At 37.3% G+C, this 26285-nt stretch overlaps 1 protein-coding gene across 1 annotated transcript in view; it reads right to left on the reverse strand.

Annotated features, from left to right (window-relative positions):
• EVC2 (EvC ciliary complex subunit 2) overlaps positions 1–26285 on the reverse strand; it is a 194187-nt gene that overhangs the window by 135626 nt on the left and 32276 nt on the right. The window contains 3 exon segments of the mRNA XM_036762385.1: positions 4252–4386; positions 16071–16124; positions 19161–19270. Of these exon segments, the coding sequence (XP_036618280.1) occupies positions 4252–4386; positions 16071–16124; positions 19161–19270 (299 nt within the window).

Consider the following 26285-nt stretch of genomic DNA (forward strand, 5'->3'; position numbering starts at 1 on the left):
ATGCAAAGTCAGGGGAGGCCAATCAAACCATGTATTTTCCCTACATTTCCCAAATTATTATTATGAAAAGAAAGCAAAATACCAAGATAGAGGAAGAAGATTTGATGCTAAGATTAAAAGTTACCATGAATTTTCAAGGCAAAATGTTCAAGGATCTTCAAAATTGGAATCAAATTACCACATCGCTGATTACCTTGCCAAGGCTGTGATCTCCTTCTAAGACACAGAATTAAATCCTGTCATGGATTTTGCCTGATTTCTTGCCAACCATAATATATGAATGAGGCCCATGAATATTAAAAACAATAGGCTAAAGGACAAAAGTGAAAGCAGGTGGAAGCGTGTGGTCAATGATTACTTATGTATGGGCGATGGGGTAATAATCCTCTCTAAGGAGATTCCTAAATGGAAAGGGAGGAGGGGTATTCATATACCATTCAATGTCTCTTCAGTTCTATTGCAGTTTAAAAAAAAGCTTAAGGAAATTAGGAATAGATGTAGTTGGAATATAGTAGAACAGGAATAGAGAACTGAAGAGGCTTGCAGTCAAGTTTCAGCTGTGTTACTAAGTAGCAACGTGACCTTGGCCAAGTCATTTCTCAAAGCTTCAGCTTCTTCAACTATAAAATAAAGGCTTTGGACTTTATCAGCAGCTTTTAATCTGGGGTCCATGGACTCCAAGGGGTCTGTTAGTAGATTTCAGGGGGGCCACAAACTTGGATGAGAAAAAAAGTACGGCTTTATTTTCACCCACTGAAGTTAGCATTTCCTTCAACTATTTTAAAGTATTTTTCTGAGAAGGGGTCCATTCATGTCATTAAACTTCCAAAGGGGCCCATGACCCCCAGAAAGATTAAGAACCCTTGGATAATATGATGTTCAAGAAAAATGTGACCCCTGAAATTCTATGAAATCCAGGAAAAAAACTTTTATTTCAAAGACTGACTTGGGATTTGATTCAATATATTTGCTTCTTGATCCACCATCACGGGACATTAACCGTGGCACCTGTATGGTATAATGGATAAAGTGCTGGTCATAGGGACAGAAGCTCCTGGGTTTGACTCCTTCTTTAGATGCCCACCAACTGTGTGAACCTGGGGATAACAATAATCCCTACTTCAAAGGGTTCGAGGATAAATTTTGTCAAATGTTTTGCAAATCTTAAAATGTCACAGTTTACTACTAGTATTATTATCATTATTATGATTTAGACAATTCTAAGCAAGTGTCTTCTACTAGCCACACTGCTCTCTAACAAAGAAAATTACTCTCCCAGGTGACCAATTATAATACACACACACACACACACACACACACTTTCTTGACCTAATTCCGATCTTTCAAAACAAAACAAAACAAGAAAAAACAAGCACACACAAACACAAACAGCCAGAGAGGAAGGTAGTTACCTTCAGAAATTCAAGGTATTATGCTACATAGATAAGCTGTCCCTCACAAGGATCATAAGCGTTCCGTTGTCTAATTAATGCAGTCCAAATCTCATTCCATATGCCATCTATTAGAATACTAGAAGGTTAAGACTGAAGGGGATGCTGGAGGTCATCAGGTCCTATTTCCTCTCTGTACAGATGAAGAAAGACAGGCCCAAAGTCATATAGCTAGAACTGGGACTACAACCTGGACCTATTTACTCCATCTAGTGCTTTTTCCATCAACACAGATGCTTCCCATATTGTAGAGGCAACTGTCTGGAACTGGGAGTCAGGAAACTTGGGTTCTAGTCCTAATTCTAAACTACAATATTTAAATGCTATGCATTTTATTATCCTCATTTTACAAATGAGAAAACTGAGTCAAAACAAATTGACTTGCCTATGGAGGCAGATAAATGGTGCAGCGGATAGACCCCCTAGTCCTAGGACCAGTCAGGAAGTCAGGAAGACTTGAATTAAATGTGGCCTTGGATAATTCCTAGCTTTGTGACCGTGGCAAGTCAATCCTCTGACTCAGTTTCCTCAATTGTAAAATGGGGGTAATAATAGCACCTACCTCCCAGGGTCATTGAGGGGCTAAATGAGCGAAGTTTGTAAAGTGCTTAGCACAGTGTCTGCAACATAGTAGGTACTTTAAAAAAGGAATTTTGGATTTCAGAATTTGTTGTATTTGTTTCCTTTCTTCTTTCCTCCGTCCTTCCCTTCCTTCCTTCCTTTTCTGTCTCCCTTCCTTCTTTTCTGTCTCTCTTCTTTCCTTCCTTTTTTCTCTTTTTTTCCTCCTTTCCTTCCTTCCTTCTTTCTTTTCTTTTTTCTTTCTTTTTTCCTTTCTTCCTTCTTCCTTTCTTCTTCCTTCCTTCTTTTCTCTCTTCCTTCCTTCCCATGATCACACAGCCAGTAATTAATTAGGGGTGTTGATCTGAAAGATTTCTAATGTCCCTCAGGTCTACTATTTCAAGTTCATATTCTAAGGTTCCTTCCAGCTCAGGCATTCTATGATTCAATCAGGTCTCCAATTCAAGTGCTTCTTTCTCCAAACAAGGAGTGAAATTTGTCTTAATCTTGACTCAGGGATAAAATCTGCTACTTGAGCTTTTGTACCTGAATGGAAATTGACTCCTCATCTCTTTCCTCTGATCATGGAACTCCTCTTTCTGGTTCTTTTTCACTACATTTTTTCTTCTCCCCTCAAGCCATCAAGTCATATCTCTTCTATCATTCAAATACACCAAATTCTGAAATCCAAAATTCTTTTTTGAAATCTTTCAGAATAACTAGAGGAGTTAATACCTCTTACCTTCATTCTCATTTACTGACCATTTACTATGTACAAGATCCTATGCCAGGGACCACAGGGATGAATCTGAAATAAATAAATTGTGGTTTCTGTCCATATGAGGTTTATAATTAGGTGGTTTGGTTAAGGTAAGGGCATGGTTAATCTCAAAACAAAGTAGCATTTTTGTGCCAGGAATGAGTTATAATGTCACCTGCTTTACTTATCTCACAAGAGAAAGCACTTGGTTTAGAAGGAGGGAACTTGGTTTCAAATCCTCAGCGGCTACTTACTAAATATAGAGTCTTAACACAAATCTCTTCTGCTCTTGGGGCCTCAGTTTCCTCTGTTTATAAAATGAAAAGGTTGGACTATCTGATCTCTAAGTCTCCTTCTAGGTCTGAATTTATGATCCTAAAAATATGTTATAAACTAAGTGTTTATACCAATCTAGCATGCCATTATTCCTTATCAGAATTCTGTACAATTTTAATAAAATCCAATGTTTATCTCTCAGTGTACTCTTTATGCCTTTTATATATTCAACCATAAAACTTTTTTTTTAGATTATATGTACCTGGATAGGAACAATGTCTATTTTTTGTATAATATATTGTTCAATGACACTAAGAAATGGAAGCTTAGTAAAAGATTTCTGAGATTGCACATGCATTATTCATCACATACAATGATCTCTACTTCAATAGTACCAATAACAAAGAACTGACTGTATTTTAAGAAGACTGATTTTAGCTGCATGTAAAGGAATAACTTCCAAATGATAGCAACTTGTCAGTAATGGAATAGGCTGCTTCATGGAATGAATTCCCTAGGGGTATTAAAATATAGACTGGATTAATTCAATGATCACTTATTAAGTACCTATTGTGTGCAGAGTATTAAGATAGGTACTTCGGGAAACACAAAGTATACTTAAGTCACAGTCCCTGCCCCATGGAGCTTACAGAGGGAGAGAGATATATGGTACAAGCACAGTTAGCCACAGTACAGAACATTCCATGAAAAGTTCAGTAGAGAAATACAACAGAACATGAAATGTGAGGTCTGAGGATAAAAGTTATTACTCTGTGGGGAGAAGGAAGGATCAGGGAAAGCTTTATAGTGACATTCAAAATGGAATTTAAAAGATGAGGAAGAATTAAATAGGAAGAGAGGGCAAGAGAAAAGATAAATAATATTCCAGATCTGTGAACAGCATGAACAAAGACCCAGAGACAGAAGCATGTATAGGACATTTGGGATGCCAGAGCCAAGCGTGTGAAGGATGACTTACCTCCTGAGAGCCAACACTGTCAAGAGATCGAACGCTTGTATTGTGGGTTGTTCTAAATGACCTCTCTGAGGTCCCTTCTACCTCTGTGATTCTAACATTCTATGGCCTTGGTTATGATTATTTGTTATACAGCTATAGGTTCAACCTAACTCACAAAACACAGCAGCATATTTTATAGCTAAACACCAATAATATCAGGACAAGAGGAAACTCATGTCATTACTCACCCGATTTTTATTACAGATGTTCCATTTGAGACACAGGGACTGAGATATAAATAAAAACATGACACAGGTAAGTACCAGAGAGACTAGAAATGCAATGAAAAATCCTGCTGCATGGGCACCATGGTTTGGTGAAACCTACGAGAAAGAGAAAAAAAATGAATTTAGAGATTATCTCTAAAATAAACTACAGTTTATCAAAAAAAGATCTATGGTTTTAGGAGACTGTAAGCTAAGGATGAGGCAATATTATGTGACATCCTGAAAAGTTAATGTAATCTTAGGACTACAGGAAGAACTGTAGTTTCCATGAATAAGGAGACGATGGTCTGTTTATACTCTGTCCTGGTCAGTCCATATCAAGAATATTATGAAGAGGCATTGTGGGTTAGTGGGGGGAGTATTAGACATGGCATTAGGAAGGGTTTCAAACCTGACCCTAGATACTTAATACTTCTGTGACACTGGTCAGGTAAATCAACCTCCACTGGGCCTCAGTTACCTCAATTCCAAGATGAGGTGGTTTGACTCAATGAGTCAACTAAGTTGTCCTCCAGCTCAGCCCTGTATTGAATCTGTACTCTAGAATCCTATAACATGTTAGCCATGTTCAAATATTTGTGGGGCTCTCATATAGAAGAGGGACTGGAACTCTGCCATTTGGTCCCAGAGGATGGAATCCATGGGAATAGTTAGAAGTTGCAAAGAGGTGAATATAAGTTTGGGGTAAGGGAGGAAAAAAACACAAAGAAAACTACCTAACAACTAGAGCTGCCTAAAGTAGAAACTAAGGTGATACCTCAGGATACAGTGGGTTTCTCATTGGAAAATTTTCTTTTTTTAAATTTTTAAAAATTTTTATTTTTTATCAATTACATGTGGACAAAAATTTTAAACTTTTTTTTTAATTTTAAATTCCATATTCTCTCCCTTCCTCCTTCCCTACTTGCCTCCTTGAGAAGGCAATTTTATATAGGTTATGTATGTGTGGTCATGCAACAAAACATTTCAACATTACCCGCTTTGCAAAAGAAAAAGAACCAAAACAAAAAACCAAGAATAATACAGAAAGTAAAAAACAGTAAGCCTCAATTTACATTCAGACTCCATCAGTTCTTCCTCATGAGGTGGATGGCACTTTTCACCACGTGTCCCTCAAATTTGTCTTGGATTGTTGTTTTGTGGAGAACAGCTAAGGCATTCACAGTTGATATCATACAATATTACTGTTACTGCATATAATGTTCTTCTGGTTCTGCTCATTTCACTTTGTATCAGTTCATGTAAGTCTTTTCAGGTTTTTCTGAAATCATCCTATTCATCATTTCTTACAGCACAACAGTATTCCATTATAATCACATACCACACCTTGTTCAGCCATTCCCTAAATAATGGGCATCCCTTCAATTTCTAATTCTTTGCCACTGCAAAAATTGCTGTTACAAATATTTTTGTACATATAGATCATTTTCCTTTTTCTTTGATCTCTTTGGGGTACAGACCCAGTAGTGGTATTGCTGGGTCAAAGGGTATACAGTTTTATAGTCCTTTGGGTGTAATTCCAAACTGCTCTCCATAATAGTTGGATCGGTTCACAGGTAGTTAACAACTCCAACAACAGTGCCTTAGGGGTCCTATTTTTTTCATATCCCCTCCAACATCTGTCATTTTCTTTTTGTATCATGTTAGCCAATCTGCAAGGTGGTATCTTAGAGTTGTTTTAATCTGTGTTTCTCTAATTTTTTCATATGACTACAGATAGTTTTTATTTCTTCTAAAAACTGTCTTTTCATATCCTTTGACCATTTATCAGTTGGGGAATGACTTGTATTATAAATTTCACTCAGTTCTCTATAGATTTTAGAAATGAGAGCTTTATCAGAGACACTTGCAATAAAATGTTTTTTTTCCTGGTTTTCCGCTTTCCTTCTAATCTTGTCCATGGTTTTGTTTGTACAAAAAACCTTTTAATTTGATGTATCAAAATTATCCATTTTAAATACTATAATGCTCTCTATCCTGTTTGGTCATAAATTCTTCCTTTACCCATAAAACTGGGAGAGTAAAATAGTATGCTCCCCTAATTTGCTTATGATATTATCACTGGAAACTTTTCAAGCATAGTTTGGGTAACCATCTCAGGTTTGTTATGAGGGGGATTCACTTCAGTATAGGTTAGAAGAGATAGACCCTGAGCTCTCTTCCAACTCTGAAATTTTCTAATTCTGTGATTCACCCAAAGCCTAAATGAATAAACTCTGCTCCCTTAGACACACACACACACACACACACACACACACACACACACACACACAAACACTTGAGACCACTTTGTATTTGACATGCACTCAGTACAACTAAATCCATGGGAGCCTGGCCTACCACCACTTTACTCTAGAGATGTATAGAAAGGGGGAAGAAATGGTCAAAACCCATGGGAATAATGAACTTATGAGGGGTTTGGGGGGTGTAGAGGTGTCATGTACAAAAGGCAAGGAAGGAAACAAAACCAGTTGGAATTATGAGATTTTAACAGTCCCCATTCAGGGAAAATGGAGTCTCATGATAATCCACATTTAAATGAATTTTCCAAGACTATAACAAAAAGTAGAAATTTGCCTGAATTTATTGCTAAGGTCTGTGGATAATAAACCTTTCTGAGGATTAGTCTCCCACACACACATACAGAGTCTGTGTCTTGACACGTGGCCAGTACATCTTTTTATCATGTATTTATTTGATGACATCTTTTTATTGCTTCTCCTGAATAAGTAATTATGTATAATATGATATAATCTCCTCATACCGACTATGCACCTCTCCATTGCTTTTTGGCGATACTCAACATCAATTATTGGGAGGCTATAGTATTTCATTTGTTTCAGGAAGAAGCTTGGGGTCATGAAAATAACTTTGCAATCCCTCAAAGGCAATCCAGTCAAATATGTTCCTATTCAATTATATCCCATACAATTGTCTATTCATACTGTCTATTAAGATCTACATCCCACACCCTAAATCCTGATGAGCACCCTAAGATACCCATTCAAGACCACAGCAGACTTTGATCAACTGCTATTCTGGGGAGGTAGGTGATGTCAGGGATAGCGCGTGGAGTGTGGACTTCAAATGCTGCCTTAGACACTTACTATCTGTGTCTCCCTGAGCAGGGTATTCTTGTTTGCCTCAATTTTCTCATATGTAGAATGCAGATAATAATAGCCCCTACCTCCCCGAGTTGTTGTGAGAACTAAATGGAATAATAATCAAACGGGAAGCACTTAGCACAGTATCTGGCTCATAGTAAGCGTGATATGTTAGGTGATAATGATGATGATGATGGTGGTGGTGGTTGTGATGATGGTGATGATGATGATGATAGTGATGATGGTGGTGATGATGATGATGATTGTTTGGCTTAGGCTTGTTTTGTTTTTTCACCTATATGGAGAGTTAGGTCAAAGTCTTATAAGAGATTATGGGTCTCATTTAGGAGGTTCTGTAACATTCTTAAGCTTAATGCAACCAGCCCAATGTCACCTGCAAAAAGGAATGTCAAAAGTCCCTCATCACCTCTGAGGAATCTCTCTTTTACTTGAATTCTATACTAGACCTTTTTGGTGACCATAGAAAAAAAACACTTCTAACAAGCATATATCTCTTGTGTGTGTGTGTATGTGTGCATGTGTGTATGTGTGTGTGTGTGTGTGTGTGTGTGTGTGTATGTGTGTGTGTCTGTGTGTGTGTCTTTCCTCAAATTCATAGACAGCCATCCTCAAAGCCAGGAAGAATCAGGATTAAGTCCAGCTTCTGACACACGTTAGCTTTGTGACACTGGAAAAGTCACTTAACAGCTAGGCCAGAGGCAACTAGGAGCCACATTAAAATGTACTTTGGAAATGTTTAACAAGATAAATAAAAATAAAATAAAACATTGATAAAGTTAATATGCTATTTTCCAAGTCAATATGCAGACTGCAGGGGTCCCTTCCTATTTGCCTTTGACACCACTGTTCTAGCCAACTCTCAAAGACCAAATCATGGAGAAGGTGCCAGCCAGAACTAGACAAAGGATTGTCTTCACTTGGAAATTCCCTGTACTAAGGAAATCACAGGTCAAGTTCCTGATCCCATCTCTTTATGTTAAAGATTAAACAGTCACTGAACAAAGTTCTCTCTATTATTTGATCTTTTTCAAAGAATATTGTATAATTTTGACATACACATGAGAGATATCTCAATTGGAGAAAGGAACAATATATTTTCCTCTTTTCTTGCTATTGTTGTTCAGTTGTGTCTGATTGTTCATGACCCCATTTGGGGTTTTCTTGGCAAAGATATTGGAGTGGTTTGCCATTTCCTTCTCCAGTTCATTTAATAGATGAGGAAACTGAGGCAAACAAGATTAAGTGACTGGCCCAGGGCCACACAGCTAGTAAATGTCTAGGCTGGGTTTGAACTCTCAAAGATGAGTCTTCTTGACTCCAAGACCAATGCTCTATCCACTGTGCCACCTAACTGACTCTACTGAATCAAATACTTATTTATAGTAAAATAATTAACACAGAGGGATTTACTCTTTCAGTCAATTAAGTAATTTTAAAGATGTGATCTTCTGTGGACTATCTCTTGCAAAACTTTCATATATGCACAAATATGTATGTACACATACATGTACATATAAATATATGCATACGGGTGTATGTATATATGCATATCTTCTTCATTTGAAACCTTTTGGCTGCCATTTTCTTTCAATATGATAGACCATATTATGACTGCAGCTTAAGGTCATAGCATTATATATTTAGAGGAAGCTGGGAACCCAGGGATCATCATGTACTTTTGATGTCCCATAGATGTACTTTTGATAACTATTTATAACAAACTTTTTTTTTAAAATCAGTCAACTGCTGAAAAAATAATCTTGGAAAAAGCAGACAAGCATGACTATGGGAGAGTTGAAATGGTGGCCTTCCCTACATGATTCAGTCCATCAAGATTTGTCCTCCTCGATTCCACTAATTTCTATCTTCAAAATAAAAGCATTTCTCCATATTCAAACTTTTCACAGAAAAAAAAACTACTTTCCATTCAAAATGTGTCTCCTCTATTTCCTCTTTTTTCTCACTTGTTTAGTGAGTGCTCTGTCAGAATGACCTTTAGACTTCAAATGACACAGCCATAGCAACACAGCTTTGGGGGAGAAATGAACTATTTCCATCTTCTTCTTGATCACAACCTGGATGTCAGCAGCCACTGCTACAGAATAGAAATTCCTGGGTCAAAACAGCACAGGCCAACAACACAAAACAGGGCTGAGAAAGTTAGAGAAGAAGGCTAATCTTGCCAAGGAAACCCTGATGAAAATGGGACTAGAAGGCAATGTTGTCTGCTGCTTTTGAGGAAGGGGGGCGAATTATATGCTCTCTCGATGCTTTATTATTTTTTTAAACTATTGCCTTTCCCAGAAACCAAACTCACCCCATGCAAATGGGAGGAGAATCAAAATGTCAGAAAGCTAGATCTCTTGCCTAATGAAGAAAGCACAAACACCTTTCCTGGCATTCAGGTTCTTCCGAAATCTAGCACCAACTCAATTTCAAATGAAAAAAATGTTTATTAAGTGGCTATCTGTGTACAGTTAAATCATTTCAGAGAACCGTCTAGGGAGCTGAGAGAATTTGCAAACTGACCACGGTCAAACGACTAGTGTCCAGGACATGGCTTGAACCTTGGACTTTCCATGAAAGCACCTCTCTACCATGTTACCTTTCTCTTTGCACAGATTTGGTTCTTAAAAATATTTGGAGGATGGGGAAAGGAAACACTCAATTTTTTGCACAAGCAGTTTCCCCAGAATGAAATAACAGGAATTGATAAAATGGAATCAGAGAATTCTAATTTGAAGGGACCATAGCAACCAGCCTCTCAGGTGGTGAATCACAGCATTCTACTCTTGAATATTTTCATGAGCCAAGAGGTCATTTTCCATTTGGGTCAACATATTCTATTGTGGGACATTTTTTAATTCCCTTTTTATTAGTATGAACTAGGAAAACTTGAGCATTTCCCTAAGCAAAAAAGAACAGAAAAAGAGGCCTTCGTGAGGAATCTCTACCAAGTAGAACTTGGTTATTGTGGTTTTTTTTTTTAAATCTGTATTTCAAATGTAACATGGTAGTTCTAATACTGCCCTACTTGTCTCTATCCCTTTCTAAACTTCCTCCCGCCCTTATGATTTTTAAATGATTCACTGACACTATTTTTTCCATCTTTTTAATAACATTATCACTACTTCTCTTTCTCTCCAAATACAAAAGTCCTGTCTTACAGAAAAATACAGTAAAAAAAAATAAATATGCCAATTTGTTTTCTGTACCATGGGACATTTCTAATTGTTAAAAACTGTTTCCTGTGGTGAGAAAAACTCTGTTGTCCAAGTAAAAGCATTCAATTTCATGCTATTTTTGATACTTTTGACTCTCTCTGAGGGATCCGTGATCTCATTGATCTGTCTTTTGCCTCTTTCTGTGTCCCCAGAGCTTAGCACAGTGCCTGGCACATAGTAGGTGCTTAATAAATATTTATTGAACAAATGAATTGAATGGCACTGTCTTAATCTATCTATGCCTTCTTATCATAAGCAACTTTTCTATGTCTTCCATAAATCCTCCACAGAGAGTTCTATCCAACATTCCAGGCAGACTTAATTTAGATCTGTTAACAGAGCACAGATACCAGCAGGGCACTGAGTGGTTACCTTGAACTCCTACATCATCATCCCACCTCCATTTCTGGTTACACTTCTCTCTAGTGATATCCTACAGGCCAGTGGTTCAAATATCAGTTTTGTTACCTTTGGTTAGTCACATCCCTTCTCTGGGGCTCTGTTTTTTCATCTACAGTGTTGTTGGGTTTTTTTAGTCATGTCTGACTCTTCATTATCTCATTTACGGTTTTCTTGGCAAAAATACTGGAGTGGCCTGCTATTTCCTTCTCCATCTCATTTTACAGATGAAGAAACCAAGGCTAACAGGGTTAAGTGACTTGCTCACACAGCTAGAAAGTTTCTGAGACCAGATTTGAAATCAGGTCAGACATGACTGAAACAACTGGATGATCACAATTTTTTTTTTACCTCCAATTTCACAGGTATTAAAAATCTATCCAGGATAAGAACTCATGGACTTAATTGCCTCCAAGGTTCAACCAATTGTAGATCTTATGAACCACATAAACTTTTCTGAGGGATAATACAATACTCTAAAAAATGGAGGCAGTCTACAAATGCAATAAATTATTATATAAAGAAAAATGAAGCAACTTCTACTCCAGATGTCTGCTACTCAAGGCCTCATCAGTACATTATTCAGCAGCAACAATACACCTTCAGTTTTGGTCACTCCTATTAAGACATGTTAATAGGTAAAGGGTAAGTGTCTCATACAGACAAATAAGACTACTTCCCACCTGTGTCCCCCAAATTAACTTCTAAGACTTTCTCATCAGATTCAGAGACGAAATATAAGGTGTCCAGCATGACAACATATCATTGCCAGGATCAAAATGTGATTCTGGTATGTTGCTTTTGTCTCTCTTTCGGTTGCTAGGAGCTGAATCTGTGTCACTGGTACTCAGAGCATCTCTCTATTGTTATATTCTGACCCCTTCTATGGTCTAAATATTGTATTTTGAAAATAGTCCAATGGAAAATTAAAATATCCCAAGTGTGTGTAGCATACTAGACAGAACTTCAATTGTGTACTAGATTAAAAAATCAATAAAACTAGAGAAATATATGTAGAATGTCCTTGCTCTTGCATTAATAAACTAGTCTGCATAGGGTGAAAGCAGGCCTCTAACTCTTAAGGGAAAGATGTGCCAAGCCAGCAATTTGAGTTTCCATTCTTTAAAATGGAGAAGAAATATCCACGTAGACTTCAGGGCAATGGGATGTGTTTCTTATATAATAGGGTAGAATAAGATAGCATCAACTGCTAAGATAGCTCACCACTTTCTAAATACTTGTCAATATTACCTAGGGTCCTTGAGGGTGAGGTTTATTCTGCTTTTATACTTGTGTCTCTCAGCACCTGCCATGGTCCCTGACATATTGATGTTTAATAAATTCTCACTGAATCAAACTTCTACGAGTTCACATTTCTAAAGCCTCTCAGATTTAAGAATGCATTCCTGTCACAATGCCCCTGTGTGCTGAGTAGAACAGATGATGATATAAACTTGTGATAATTTAGAAAATTGAGACTTATAGAGGTCAAAGGGTTTACCCTCTTAGAAGGCAGGACTAAGTTTATCTTGTTCTTTGCATATCTAAATATAGTCCCTGGTACATACTAGGCACTTAAGAGATGCTTACTGAATTGAACTGAAATTTAGTTTTGTGAGTTCAAGTCTTTTTCTCTTCACTGCTTCTTCTTTACTCTTATTAATAAGCTGCTCTTACTAGCACATACACGTTAGGATATTCTCCATCTGGAATATTCTTCATAATATCCATCACCTCCTACTAGGATCAGATAAGACACAGTGCTAACTCACAACATAAGCAGCTTTTCCAAAGCTCCTTGATTTTGCAAATTGAGGTTACCAGCTTTCTCTGTAATCCTAATTTTATTGGTCTCATAAGTACAGAACTCAAAAAGGTTCAGCTCACTACCTAAATTTAATTCAATTACACTTCTGAGATTCCATTATAAAATGTTACAGCTCACATTCACCTGCCGGTAACTGCAGTGGGAGCTGTGTTTGGCAAGGACTGCATTAAACGTCAGTTCTCCTGTCATAATATCAAAGAAAAGAGGGTTTATCAGAGCTAAGGAGCACCTCCATTTAGAAAATAAACTTGGTAGCTTGCAATAAGTCAGTGAACCATTTGTTCCCCATCTCTTAAGCCATCAGTAACTTTTGCCGCCTGTCTTTGGGAGATATATATCATCTAGCAATACCCCAATCCATCTATATTTTTCTGTGGCAGATTATTCTGAAAAGTTCTATCATAACACCTCCTAAGATGTGCGCTGGATCAAAAAAATATACATCTGACAATCACAGAATCACAGAAAGTTGGAGCCAGAAGGAAGCTAAGAAATCTTTTAGTTCACTCTCCTTTCTCATTTTGTGGATCAGGAAACTGAGGCCCAGAGACAGAAAATAACTTGTCCCAGGTCACCTTAATGGAGCAGTCAAGGTGGGATCTAAGGTCACCTGGCTCACCACCCAATGATCTCTCTATTGTAAATAAGGGAAAATGCCAAGAAAACTAGCTCTTTGTGGGATGAGGTCATTCATAGATGTATAAAATCAAATGTGGAATGGGGGTGGGGTCGACTCAATGGTCTCTAGTGTTTCTTCTAGTTCTAAATCCAACTATCTTATGAATCTATGCATTCGAGGCAACAAGCAGATATCTAAGGTCTCCAAGGCCCCAGGGATGGGAAAACAAAGTGAAAAATCACTTCTATGTTTGGGAAAGACATATTCCTTAAAGTATTGTTGGATGAGCTGTGAATTAGTCCAGCCACTCTGAAAGGGAATTTATAATCATGCAAATAAAGTGGGTAAAATGTTCATACACTTTGATCCAGAGATTGCACTATTAGGCATATACCCAAAGGAAGTCACTGTTAAAAAAGAGAAACTCCATACATACTAAAATATTATAGGGGCATTCTTTGTGGTTACAAAGAAATTAAAAACAAACTAGATGACTATTGATTGAGGAATTGAATTTCGAATTGAGGAAACAATTTCTAGCACATGAATATAATAAAATATATGAAACAGAATGAATGCTGAGAAGCATAAGAAGACTTATATGAACTGATACAAAATGAAGTAAAGAGAGCCAAGGAAACATATAAAGATTTGTTCAGTCATGCGTGACTCTTTTTGACCACATTTGGGGTTTCTTGAGATAGATACTAGATTGGTTCATCATTTCCTTCTCCAGCTCATTTTACAGATTCAAACTGAAGCAAAAAGAGGAAATGACTTGCCCAGGGTCACACGGCTAGTAAATGTCTGATGTCAGATTTGAACTCAGAAAGATGAGTCTTCCTGACTCCAAGGCTGGGCCAACTAGATGCCCTGCATAAAGACTACAACAATGTAAATGTAAAGATAAACTGCAAAATAATTAAAAATGAATGTTGCAAGATTATAAAAACAAAAATGACACCCCAAAAGAGGTATGAGAAAACACTTCTCCTTCCCCCCCATATTCCTTTGAAGAGCTAAGAGGGTCCACTGCTATGAAACACTATATATATTATCATATTTCTTTGATTTCTTGATTGTTTTTGCTGATTTTTTTTTTCTTCACTCACTTTTTCTTTAAAAACACAACAACACCTATAGGATGAAGAATGATTCTCCGGGGAGAAGCATAGGGTGGAAAAGAGGAATAAATATAGGTGATATAAAAACAAAAGATATCAGTAAACATTTACTTAAAAAGAAAAACAGTAGGTGTTCTTAAGGAGATTGAATGAGTTGTGTAATGAGGGCTTGATGAAGCTAGTGGTGATATCAGTGGAGGGAAAAGGGTCAGAAGAAAGAGATGTTTTGGAGACAGGATTGACATGACCTAGTAACCAATCATATGTGAGAGATGAGAACAAGGGAAGGGACAAGAATGATTTTGATGCCATATTTGAGAGTGACTAGAAAGATGGTGGTACCCGCAACAGGAACAGGCATGTTTGGAGGAGGAACAGATCTGGGGGTAAGATGCTGAGATTTCTGTTGGTCATAATGAATCTGAAATGCATCTGGGCCACTGTGGGTCACAAATATTTGATGATACAGGACTAGATCTCAGGAGAGAAATTAGGTTTGGCAGTCATCAGCATGAACCCATGGTAGCCGACGAATTCTTGAAAAGGGAGGCTTTGGAGAGCACAGAAGAGGGCCAAGGACAGAACCCTGGAAGACATTCATATGGGAACCTACCCACTATTTCTAATGCTGTGTCTATAGAGAAATATAATTAAGGAATCCACGATTCCTTTCCCTGCCAAGTGATCTCATCCTCACTAAATTTGTTATAGTACTCCACCTGAACCTCTACTTTGAATTTATCTCCTTCTGCCCTAGATATTTTCCTCTTTCCATACCCATTCCCACCTCAGAGAGCAAAGCCCATGTCATATCAGTCATTGTGATCCCTGTGTTTGGCACAGTGTCTTGCATGTAGCATGCACTTAACATAATAGATTTAGAACTTCAAAGGACCTTAGAAATCATTTAATCCAATCTCTTCATTTTATAGGTTGGTAAAAATGAGCCCCAGAGAAGTCTGATGATTTACCCAAAATAATAGAAGGCAAACTTAAGGACACGGAATGATTTTCCTTTTGTCTTCTATAGCCCTATTACTTAGTACAGTGCACTGCACAGATCAGGGTTTTGATAAATGCCTTCTGAACTGGATTAGTCACAGTGAAGTTGCAGAGCAAAGACAGTATTTGAATCCCGAGCCTGTGAATCCAACTCCAGAGTAATAGGATCTGGCTGAAATAAAATGAATTATTATTCCATACAACTGATTTACAAAGTTATGGGATGTGTCCTGTGAGTTGAAGATTGGAGTCCTATTTTATGCCAAGCACTAGCACATTTTTAGGAACCCAACTGTGCTCTTTCTACATTTAAAGGCCTTCTGTTTGACACTGTTAATTGCTGTCATGGTTGGCATCCCTTACTGTAGCTCAAACACTGTGTGGGAGACCAGCTCTAAAGAGATGTGCATGAGATCCCTGAGAAACGTTTGGTACAAAAAATTACAGTCTTGGTTTTACCTTTGTCTTTTCTTGTTCTCTTACATTCAAATGTGCCTTCAACTGTGTTTTATTCTAGAAAAATGAAATAAAAATGGGAAAAAGATTTATGAATATTTTGGTACATCAGATCTTAGACACATAACGATAGAATGTTAGATCAGGAAGGGCAGTTAGACCATAAAACATAGCATGTCAGAGGTAGTAGGTACCTAAGGGATATAGTGTGGAGAGATTGTTGCTTTTAGAATCATAGGAGCTGGGTTCCAATTTGGGTTTTGACAATTACCCATGTGACCTTAGGCCAGCTCTCAACTAATTTTCTCTTTGGTAAAATGATGGGGCTAGACCAGATCATATGATAAGTGATTTAGCAGTATAAAGGAAGTTAAAAGTCCATTTAGTTTAATCCCCTCATTTAACAGATGATGAACTGAGGCAGAGAGAAGTTAAGTAACTTGCCCAGGATCACACAGGTTTTAAGTACCAAAGCCTGAATTTGAACTCAGTTTTTCTGATTCAAGTCCAGCACCATGTCTACTATACCAAGATTTCTTCTAACAACTGTAGAACATAAGTTCCCAAAGTGGGCGATACCACCCCTTGGAGGGCAGTAGTAGCCTCAGGTGCAATTGGGGGGAATTGTAGAAAAATAAGGGGGCAGTGGAAGCATAACGAAAGAAGAGAAGATAAGAAAATTCTGAAAAACTGTTCATACACGTTTCATATGTTGTGTTACAGAATTAAAGTTGCAGTGATTACATGATTTTGCAAATAAACATACAAAATGTAAGTTATAACCAAGTCTGTCAAGTCTGCTGACAGGTCTTAACAAGCAAGTGTTGGCAGGAGAGTGTGTTGTGCATTGTCAAGAAGTCCAGCATGCAGGAATATGTGCATGTAATGGGTTACATGAGGAAACATCGTGTCATCAAAATTTCAATGCAGGAAAAAAAAAACCCACAAATGTACAATAAATTATTAAATTTAAGGTGCATCAATTAAAGAAATATATATTTTTTTGAAATGACACAAATTTTTAAAATGTTAAAGGGTTAAAGAAAGGACATTTCAGGGTAGGAGGACATTGAGTAATTTTTTTTAAAGGGGGTGGTAGGCCAAGTAAGTTTGGGAACTTCTGCTCTAGATCAATGATGTTATAAATAAAGAATATAAAATTCAAAGCTTACTATAAAAGGAAACTCAAAACATAAAATGTCAGAACAGGAAGGTCCCTTGGAATCAAGAATTTCAGTTACGGGAGGGACCTTAGTCATCATTCATTCCAACTTCTTCATCTAGGAGGCATAGTGGATATAAAGTGCTGGGCCTGGAGTTGAGAAGACCTAAGCTCAAAACTGGCCTCCAACACTTATTAGCTGTGCGTCACTGGGCAAGTTACCTAACTTCTTTTTACCTCAATTTCCTCAACTATAAAACAGGGCTGGTAACAGAACTTACCTCCCAACCATTTTTGTGATTCAATGAGATATCTATAAGGTATTTAGCACAGTACCCTACCCATAGTAGGTGCTATGTAAAAATACTAGCCACCACTATCATTATTTCATAGAAAAAGAATCCAAGTTCCCTTCAGTGCATCCCAGCCCAAAAGCATTCTGAATCTATTACCCAAAATGAGGCAACAAATGAAAGGGAAAAGGTCAGCATTCAACCTGTATGTTGATAGGATTAATTATTACTTTTATCAACTATATTTTTTGTCTGCTCACTAAACTCCACTCTGACTTTTAAAAAAATTCTAACTCAAGGCAAAATGCCAGAAATTTCCAGATGACAGCATCTTTCTTCCTAGGTACAAAAGCCCACATGGCATGCAAGATCATCCCTACATTAATAATTAATAGGTACGACAACCACAACTAATGATGGGCTGTGATTAAATCTTGGGATTTTTTAGCTTTAAGCAAAACCCTTGGATTTGGGGTCTGATGTCTTGGGGGACCAAATGCTGAAAAGCAGCTTAGCTTTGCTTCTTTGTCTCAAATATTTGATTCTGCAATTGCATAAAACCAAAGAAGATAAAAAAGATCAAGAAATCCAGAGCTTCTGGGCAGCATTACAGAGGAAATGACAATATATTTGGGGCCAGAGGACCTCGATTTAAATGCTAACTCTTACTACCTTTGTGAATTCAGACAAGTTCCTTCATCTTTTCTCTTGAATGAGGGGAAATGGTGTGAATTTGATTGCCTTTTTGGTTACTTCCAGCTCTAAGTCATGGCTTCCTATAAATGGGGAGTCATTTTGAAAGGGGCAGAAATTACCCAATTCAAGAGGACTATCACGCTTATTTAATTAATGAGAATATTTGGCATAAAGTTATCTTGTGCCCATCCCTATATTACCTAAGAAGCAGTGAATGCCAGAGTTTGAAAGGACCTTTGATAGAGGGAGCCATCCAGTCTTTGTTTAACGAATGAGAATCGAAGGCCCAGAGAGGGGAAGGAATTGTCTATGACTACAAAGTTGATTGGGAATCAGAACCTCAGACTCCAAATCCGGGTCTATTGCTGACACTTTGTGACATAAATGCTACTCATAGGCATTCTTAGAAATTGATCATTGCCTCAAAGTACCCTGCGATGGAGGGAGGCCTGGATCAAATTCAGAGATGTGGGTTCTAGTCCCAAATCCAATTGCGCAAGATGGCATATGGAATGGAAGGGTTTTGGATATGCAACAAGAAAAAAAAACCTCAGCCATTTATCAACTTTTATGGATGCCCATAAATCATATAACTTGTTGATTTTCTTTCTTCTAACCTGTAAAATCAGGATATTGCCTAGACTAGCTACCTCACAGGGTAGGCTGTTATATGGAAAATCAAGTGAGAAAATATTCAAAGAATGTGCTGAAGAAGATGAAGAGTTACACAAATGTCAAGAACCACTGTTTTCATTATTGAAGCCTCTTAGGTACCTCTCTCTACAGGCACTTACAAATCACCCAATTCTGTTCCATCCAACTGAACAAGCTTCTATTAATGCCTACTACTTATAAGGCACAAGATGTCATTGGTCCTCTTCAGAAATGAAGGACGAACGACAGGAATCATAAGACAAAAGGAAAAATTCCAGAAGGAAATACCAGCGATAGACTCTGAAAGGTTAGCTGGGCAGGAAGACTCAGAATCTTGCTGTCTCGGGCTTCTTTGGCTTTCAGCAGGGCACGATAGCTTACTGAGTAAAAATCGCCGGCTGTTGAAACAAAGAGCCCAAAAGAAAGACCATTAGAATTACTGCACACAGAATGAGCTGTCCATTTCCCACCAGCCCCCATTATCCCAGGGGTTGAGGGTCATAATAATGCAACTATCTCATCCAGTCTTGGCAGCCAAAAACAGAAAAAAATGCCCTTCAAATATGATTGACAGCCTACTCCTGACTCCCAAGGAAGGAAAACATCCAGTCATGTTTTGCTCTCCATCAGCAGAGACAGTGCTTATGGTGCCTGCAGCAATCTGTGTGAAGCTTAGTAAATAATACAAATTAAAACTATGAGTGGGGCTTTGGAGGGACCTCGGCTTTCAGATAAGTGGTCCACTTAGTGGAACGAGCTTTGGAGTTGGAGGTGGAAAACTAGTATGGGGCTGCCCTTTACAAGCCAAGACCTTATATATGTTACCACAGCTCTAGAAGACTTCATTTCTTCATAAACAAATGAATGGGTTGAACTAGATAATCTTTAAGGCCCCTTCCACTTCTATTTTACATTCCATGAGTATGTGGTTCAGAAGCTGGATGACCACATAGCACAGATGCCAGAGAAGCAATTCGTACATCAGGCGGGATGCTTCATCAGATAACCTCTAAGGTTATCAACAATAAGGTTCACTGTATTTGTAATTTGGTATTAGGAGAGCAGAATCCTGGTCACACTCATTTGTTTATTACCTTGAACAAATAACTTAAGCCCTGAGAGACTCAGTTTCCTCACCTGTAATAATACTTAAAGTTCCTCACAACCATCATGTGAGTACTATGAAAATAAAAATTCACAATAATTTGGATGAAAATTTGGACTGGTTTATAGAATCACATACATTTACAGGCAATATACTAATAATAGAAGAGTACTGGACTAGTAATCAGAAGTCGTGTGTTTTATTCCCAGCTCTACTGCCCACTATGTGAGAATGGGTAAGTCACAATCTTTTTGAGTTGCCTCATCCCTGCAAAGGGCATGATGTTCTAAACCTGTTCTAGCCCACTTCTTCTATATTATATATCATGAATTTGAATAATCACAGAGGATTATGATGAGAAAAATTTTGGAAATTGGGAAGAATTACATAAATACTACCTTAAATTTGCATAGAGTGCTCTAAGATTTACAAACTGATTTTCCCTGACAATAATGCTACAAGAAAGGTGATGTAAGTCTAATTTCCTCTGTTTTCCAGATGAAGAAATGGTGACTCAGAAAGTTCACCCAAGGTCACAAATGATTCATAGTTAAAATTTTTTTCCAGGCCTCTTGATGTAGTGTCCAGGAACCCTATATGTGGAATCAGAGGATATGTGTTTGGATGTTATCTCTACTATTTGTCACCCATGTGACATAGAAGGTCACTTAACTTGTTCAGTCTTCAATTTCCTCATCTATACATCCAGCAGGAATTAATGTTATAGTGTAAGGCAGGGGTGGGGAACCTGTGGCCTCGAGGCCACATGTGGTCGTCTAGGTCCTCAAGTCCTCAAATCCAGCATTGTTCTGTGAAGTATGGATTCGGTCAAAGGGCCACACTTGAGGACCTAGAAGGCCACATGTAGCCTTGAGGCTGCAGGTTCCCCTCCCCTGGTGTAAGGGATCGTTAACTTGGTTTCAAAAGAATATTTTGATAACTGTGCTTCAATATAAACTTATTTAGCTTGAAATACTATATGTTTTATTTTAGGCAATTACAATTACTCTGAACAGGGGTCCACAGACTTCAGCAGACTGCCATAAGAGGTCCATGATACCAAAAAGTTTTAAACTCCCAGTACCATTGTAGAGATGTGGATTTGGAGTCAGAGGCAATGGGTTCAAGTTTCATCTCTGCCATTTGAGCAAGTCATTTAAACTCTGCTGGGCCCCAGTTTCCTCATCAATAAAATGAGGAGGTTAACCTAGATGATCCCTAAAGTTCCTTCTAAATCTATGATCTTATCATGATGTCTATGATTTTAAATCTCAATCCCATTATCCATGACTCCGGGTCCAGGATGCCGTTATTATTTATAAAGCACCAATTTATGAATACTACAATAGACCCTTAACTTTGACCTCTTGTTAAGTCCTTTTATACTTTTCCTCACTCTGAATAAGAAAAAGCATACAGTAACCTAGCAAGTGCTCAGTAGTCACTGCCAAACCACAGAATAGTTTCAATTTGCCAAACCAACTGAATTGTGTTACTTGGACTTGTCTTATCACATGAGTTTATTATTATTTTAAAGAACTTCCATGCTATGCTATGGGCTGAGTTCTAACTCTTCTTTGCCAAAGATTTCAATCCCTAATCTGAAAACCAATAAAGCCTCCTTTACTCCCAGACTCTAGTCCATTTATGATCCAGAATGCTTCTTATGATCTGCATGACTTTGGACAAACCTCTTAACCACGCTGAGGCTCACCTTCCTCAGCTGTAAAATGTTGATGATACAATCTGTTCTCTAATTCACAGAGTAGTTATGAAAAGCAAAAGACATAATGTACATAAAGTGCTTTATACACTAGAATGTTGATATGTAATTGTTGGCTATTAAAAAGAATTATTACCACCAAATGAGGTATTTGTGAGTGCATGTGAAAGTAGTTTTTAAATTATTTTTTAAGTATGTAAAAAAAGTTTTGATATTATCATTACATTCAGGGATGAGTTTTCTTAAGTTTTGTAAAACAAACTTAAAGCTATTTTTATTCACCTTCTTTCCTCTGGTTTGTTATAAAAACTACACAATTCGTGGCATGTGGGCCATTTTAAAAGATTCTTCCAAAAATGGAAACTAGAGAAAATTAGAAGATTGTGTTAAACTATTTTACCAGTATAATCTTCAATAAACACTCAAATTTATTCAGCTTTTCTCAGTGAGAAATTAATTCCTTTTTTCTATCCCCATAGTCAGGAGAACTTCTGACTGGATTGTAAAGTATTTTCTGTGATGATAAAGTGGATCATTTGTGTACATACAGTTGATACATAAAGAATTTAGAGCTGGAAGCAGCCTTAATGATGTATAATCCAACTTCCTCAGTTTCCATAAGAGGACACTGACATAATGAGGAAAGACAAGGGAAGGGACATACCCAAAGTCACAGAGGTAGTATCAGAATTATCATTGGAATCCTGGTTTTTGACACCAAATCCAATCCTCACTCTATTATACTACATGGATTTAGGTCAGATACAGCAAACTTCAAATAAATGGAATATATAGAAAATGGCATGATTATCAAATATAAAAGGGAAAAATGCTTGCTCTTGAAATATACAGATGTCACAAGGCTAGAAGAGACAGCTAATACCATTTGGTGAAAAGACAGAATCGAAGAACAATCTCAATAATCCAGACTGTTGGGTTAAATCTAATATGAGGACATTTAGTAGTGAAAAATGTCAAGTCTTATACTTAAGTTCAAAAAATCAACTTCACAAATACCACACAAAAAAATACATGGTTAGACGGCAGCTCACCAAAATAAAAAATTAAAAAGTAGGGTTTTAATGGACTTCAAACTCAAATTTAACCAATAATGTGACACTGCAGCCATGAAATCTCATGCAAATTTAGGCTGCACTAGGAAAGAAAAAGTATCCATAATAAAGAAGTGATAGTTCTTCTGTATTTTGTTCTACAGAAACCATTTCTTTTAATCTATCTGTTATTTTATTGTTGTAGGGAGAAAGAATTCTCTCTATCAATGTTGATCAGCATTTAGCACAATGTCTGGCATATGTGTTGTTATCCTGTCATTTTAGTCATGTCTGAGTCTCCGTGACTCCGTTTGGGTTTTTCTCGGCAAAGATACTGGAGTGTGTTTGCCATTTCCTTCTCCAGCTCATTTTACAGAGGAAGAAACTGAGGCAAGCAAGGTCATGTGTCTTGCCCAGGGTCACATAACTAGTAAGTGTCTGAAGCCAGATTTGAACTCAGAAAGATGAGTCTTCTTATCTTCAGGACTGGCACTCTATCCAATGCACCATCTAGCTGGCACATAGCAGGTGCTTGGTAAACATTGATTGATTGATTAGAATCAGTTTGGAAATCAAGAATCTTAGAAAGTGTCCTGGGTAACTGAGAGGTTGGGACTTTCCCAGGCTCACCCAAACAGGAGGAATCAGAAGAAGATCTTGAACCCAGGTCTTCCTAGTCCAAGGTGGGTTCTTTATCCACTTCACCATGTTGCTTCTCAGTTAAACCACATCTAGAGTATCTTGCTCAGTACTAGATATTGTACTTTAGGAATGACACTAGATGATAGTATTAGAGACCTGGAATTTGAAAGTATCATAAGAAGCTGTGGCCTCCAGAGAGGTTAAGTGAATTGTCCAAGGTCACAAAGGTAATAAGTAGTAGAGTCTGGTCTTGTTGCTCCAACGATAACACTAATCCACCAATCCTGATCATATAACTGGGGGGAGCGATAGCTAGCAAACATAGTTTGCAAAGGGCTTTGCAATCTAATATATATAATATAAAATATAATAATAATATAATATATAAATATATAAATATATAAAATCAATCTGTTATCTAAAATATACCTCTTATATTATTATATAATTAATATATATGTTATATATAAAATAATACAATAATATATTAGTATTATATATTAATATACCTCTTATCTAATATATAAAATACAGGATAGCGAACATTGGCAAGATCGTTGGTTCATAAATTGGATTGTTGGCTCAGCCAAATAGGGATTTTTAATTTAGAGAAGAAAAAAGTTAGGGTTCTCTTCAAATATCTGAAGGATTGTCTTGGGGGAAAGGATTATCCAAAGATTTGCTCTGCTTGGCCCCAGACAGCAGGATTAGGCAAGGGAGAAAAGGTACAGAGAGGCAGTTTTAGGCTTAGTTTAATCAATAAAGCATTTTTATCAAAGACATAACTCCTAACAATTTTAGCTCTACCAAAGATGATGGGCTGTCTGGAGAAGCAGTGGGTCTCTCCTTCTCGGAGGTCTTCAAGCAAAGGCCCAAGTATCATTGAGGGTTTTCTAGATGGGATTCTGTTTCAGGTATTGCCTTGGACTAGAACGGCCTCTGAGGAGATCCTAAGAGAGAGTTATTTAAATAAACTGGATTTCTTAGCTAGTTCAGAGTTAATCTGATATCCTTCTGTAGGAACTGAGCATCAGTTGAGATGCTCAACATCTGATAACGCCTCAGGGTCATAATTATGAACTTTGAACAAAAGCTAGATAACCATTTGCTAGGGATGCTACAGAAGGAATTTATGCTTCAGGCATAAACTAGGTTAGATGAGATTAGAATTCCTTTCATTCCTGGGAAGGAATCATTTTTTTATCACTCAGTACTAACAATTTATATTGTCTATATATATGGGGGTGGGAGAGGCTAGGGATAGCGAGCTGAATGTTGGTATTTTTAAATTTTTTCTTTTAGTTAAATCCCTAATGTGTTTCATTTCCAACCTACTTTTCTGGCTCTGGTTCATAAAACTAACCCTTACATACTTCAAATGTGAGCCAAAAATAGCCTACTCACTGTTTTCTAGACATATTTTTAAAGATTTTTTTTGCTTCTGTTTTTGAATTTTATTTAATTCTGAATTTAACACCAAATAAAATGGGCATTTTCATGTACATGGTAGAATTGAAGCAGGGTTGTAAATGAAATTATGAATCTCCATTATGTACAGTTTGCTTTTCTTTTTAGGTATATAATTAAATGTGTTACTTCCAAAGCTGTCTTAGTTATCTGTGATTCCTTCTGGCCTTCCTTCTGGTCTTTTTATGTGCATTTGTTAAAAATTCTTCAATGACTCTCTCCTCCTCCTCCTCCTCTTCTTCTTTTCTCCCTCTCTTCTCTCTCTGTCTTTCTCTCTGTCTCTGTCTCTCTGTCTCTTTCTCTCTGTCTCTTGGTCTCTATCTCTCTCTCCAGTTCTATCCCTAGTTTTCCTTTCCTTCCCATTTCTTCCTCAAGAGGAAAAAAAAAACCTTGAAAGAAATATGCATAGTCAAACAAAACAAATTCCTACTTTGTCAGTACCTAATTTTACACATTGAGTCTATCACCTCTTTAGCAGGAGGTGTGGTATGCTGGATCATCATGTCTGGGCATTATATTGATCAGAGTTCAAATCTGGCCTCAAACATTTACTGGATGTGTGACCCTGGACAAGTCACTTAACCCTTTTTGCTTCAGTTTCCTCATCTGTAAAATTAGCTGGAGAAGGAAATGGCAAACCATTCTAGTACCATCACCACGAAAAGCCCAAATGGGATCATAAAGAATAGGACATGACTGAATCAGCTCGACAAAAACAACTACACACACACACACACACACACACACACACACACAAACACTATAGTCTTAGAAAGTATGTATATATACTATATAGTATATCTAACAGTCTTATACAGTATACAAAATATATTATTATATTATATATGTAAATATATATACATGTACACTAGTCTTAGAGAGTGTGACTATAATATAACATATAAGACTGTTACATACATATATACATATACACAAACACATACACTCTATGGTCTTAGAGAGTTGTCTCAGGGCATTGAGAGTTTAAGTGACTTATCCATGGTCACAGAGTCAATATGAGCTCTAGTCTGAGGGGCTTGACCGAGCTTGAATCCAGCTATATCTTATATGAATAGTATATCTTATTTGAAACTGGCTCTCTGTATTGCACTTCAACATTATTATTATAAAGCTACAACACTAAATGAATGAATAGATAGAGAGATAGAGAGAGAGATAGACAGACGGATATTCTAATTAGTTTCCACTCTCATAAAATTACAGAGGGATGAGCTCTCAAAAGGTAGAGGGCTCTCTGCACAATGACCTCATGGGATCATAGATTATAGAATCAGAGACACAGAGCTAGAAAGGAGTTCAGGGGCCCTCTAGTTCAGTTCCCTCAGTCAATAGCAATAAATAAATACAATAAAAAGAAGCCCTAGAAAATAAATGAGTTCCCCAAGTCACACTGGAAGTACGTC

This window comes from Trichosurus vulpecula, chromosome 6, assembly GCF_011100635.1.
Source record: "Trichosurus vulpecula isolate mTriVul1 chromosome 6, mTriVul1.pri, whole genome shotgun sequence".
In the NCBI taxonomy this organism is placed as follows: Eukaryota; Metazoa; Chordata; class Mammalia; order Diprotodontia; family Phalangeridae; genus Trichosurus; species Trichosurus vulpecula.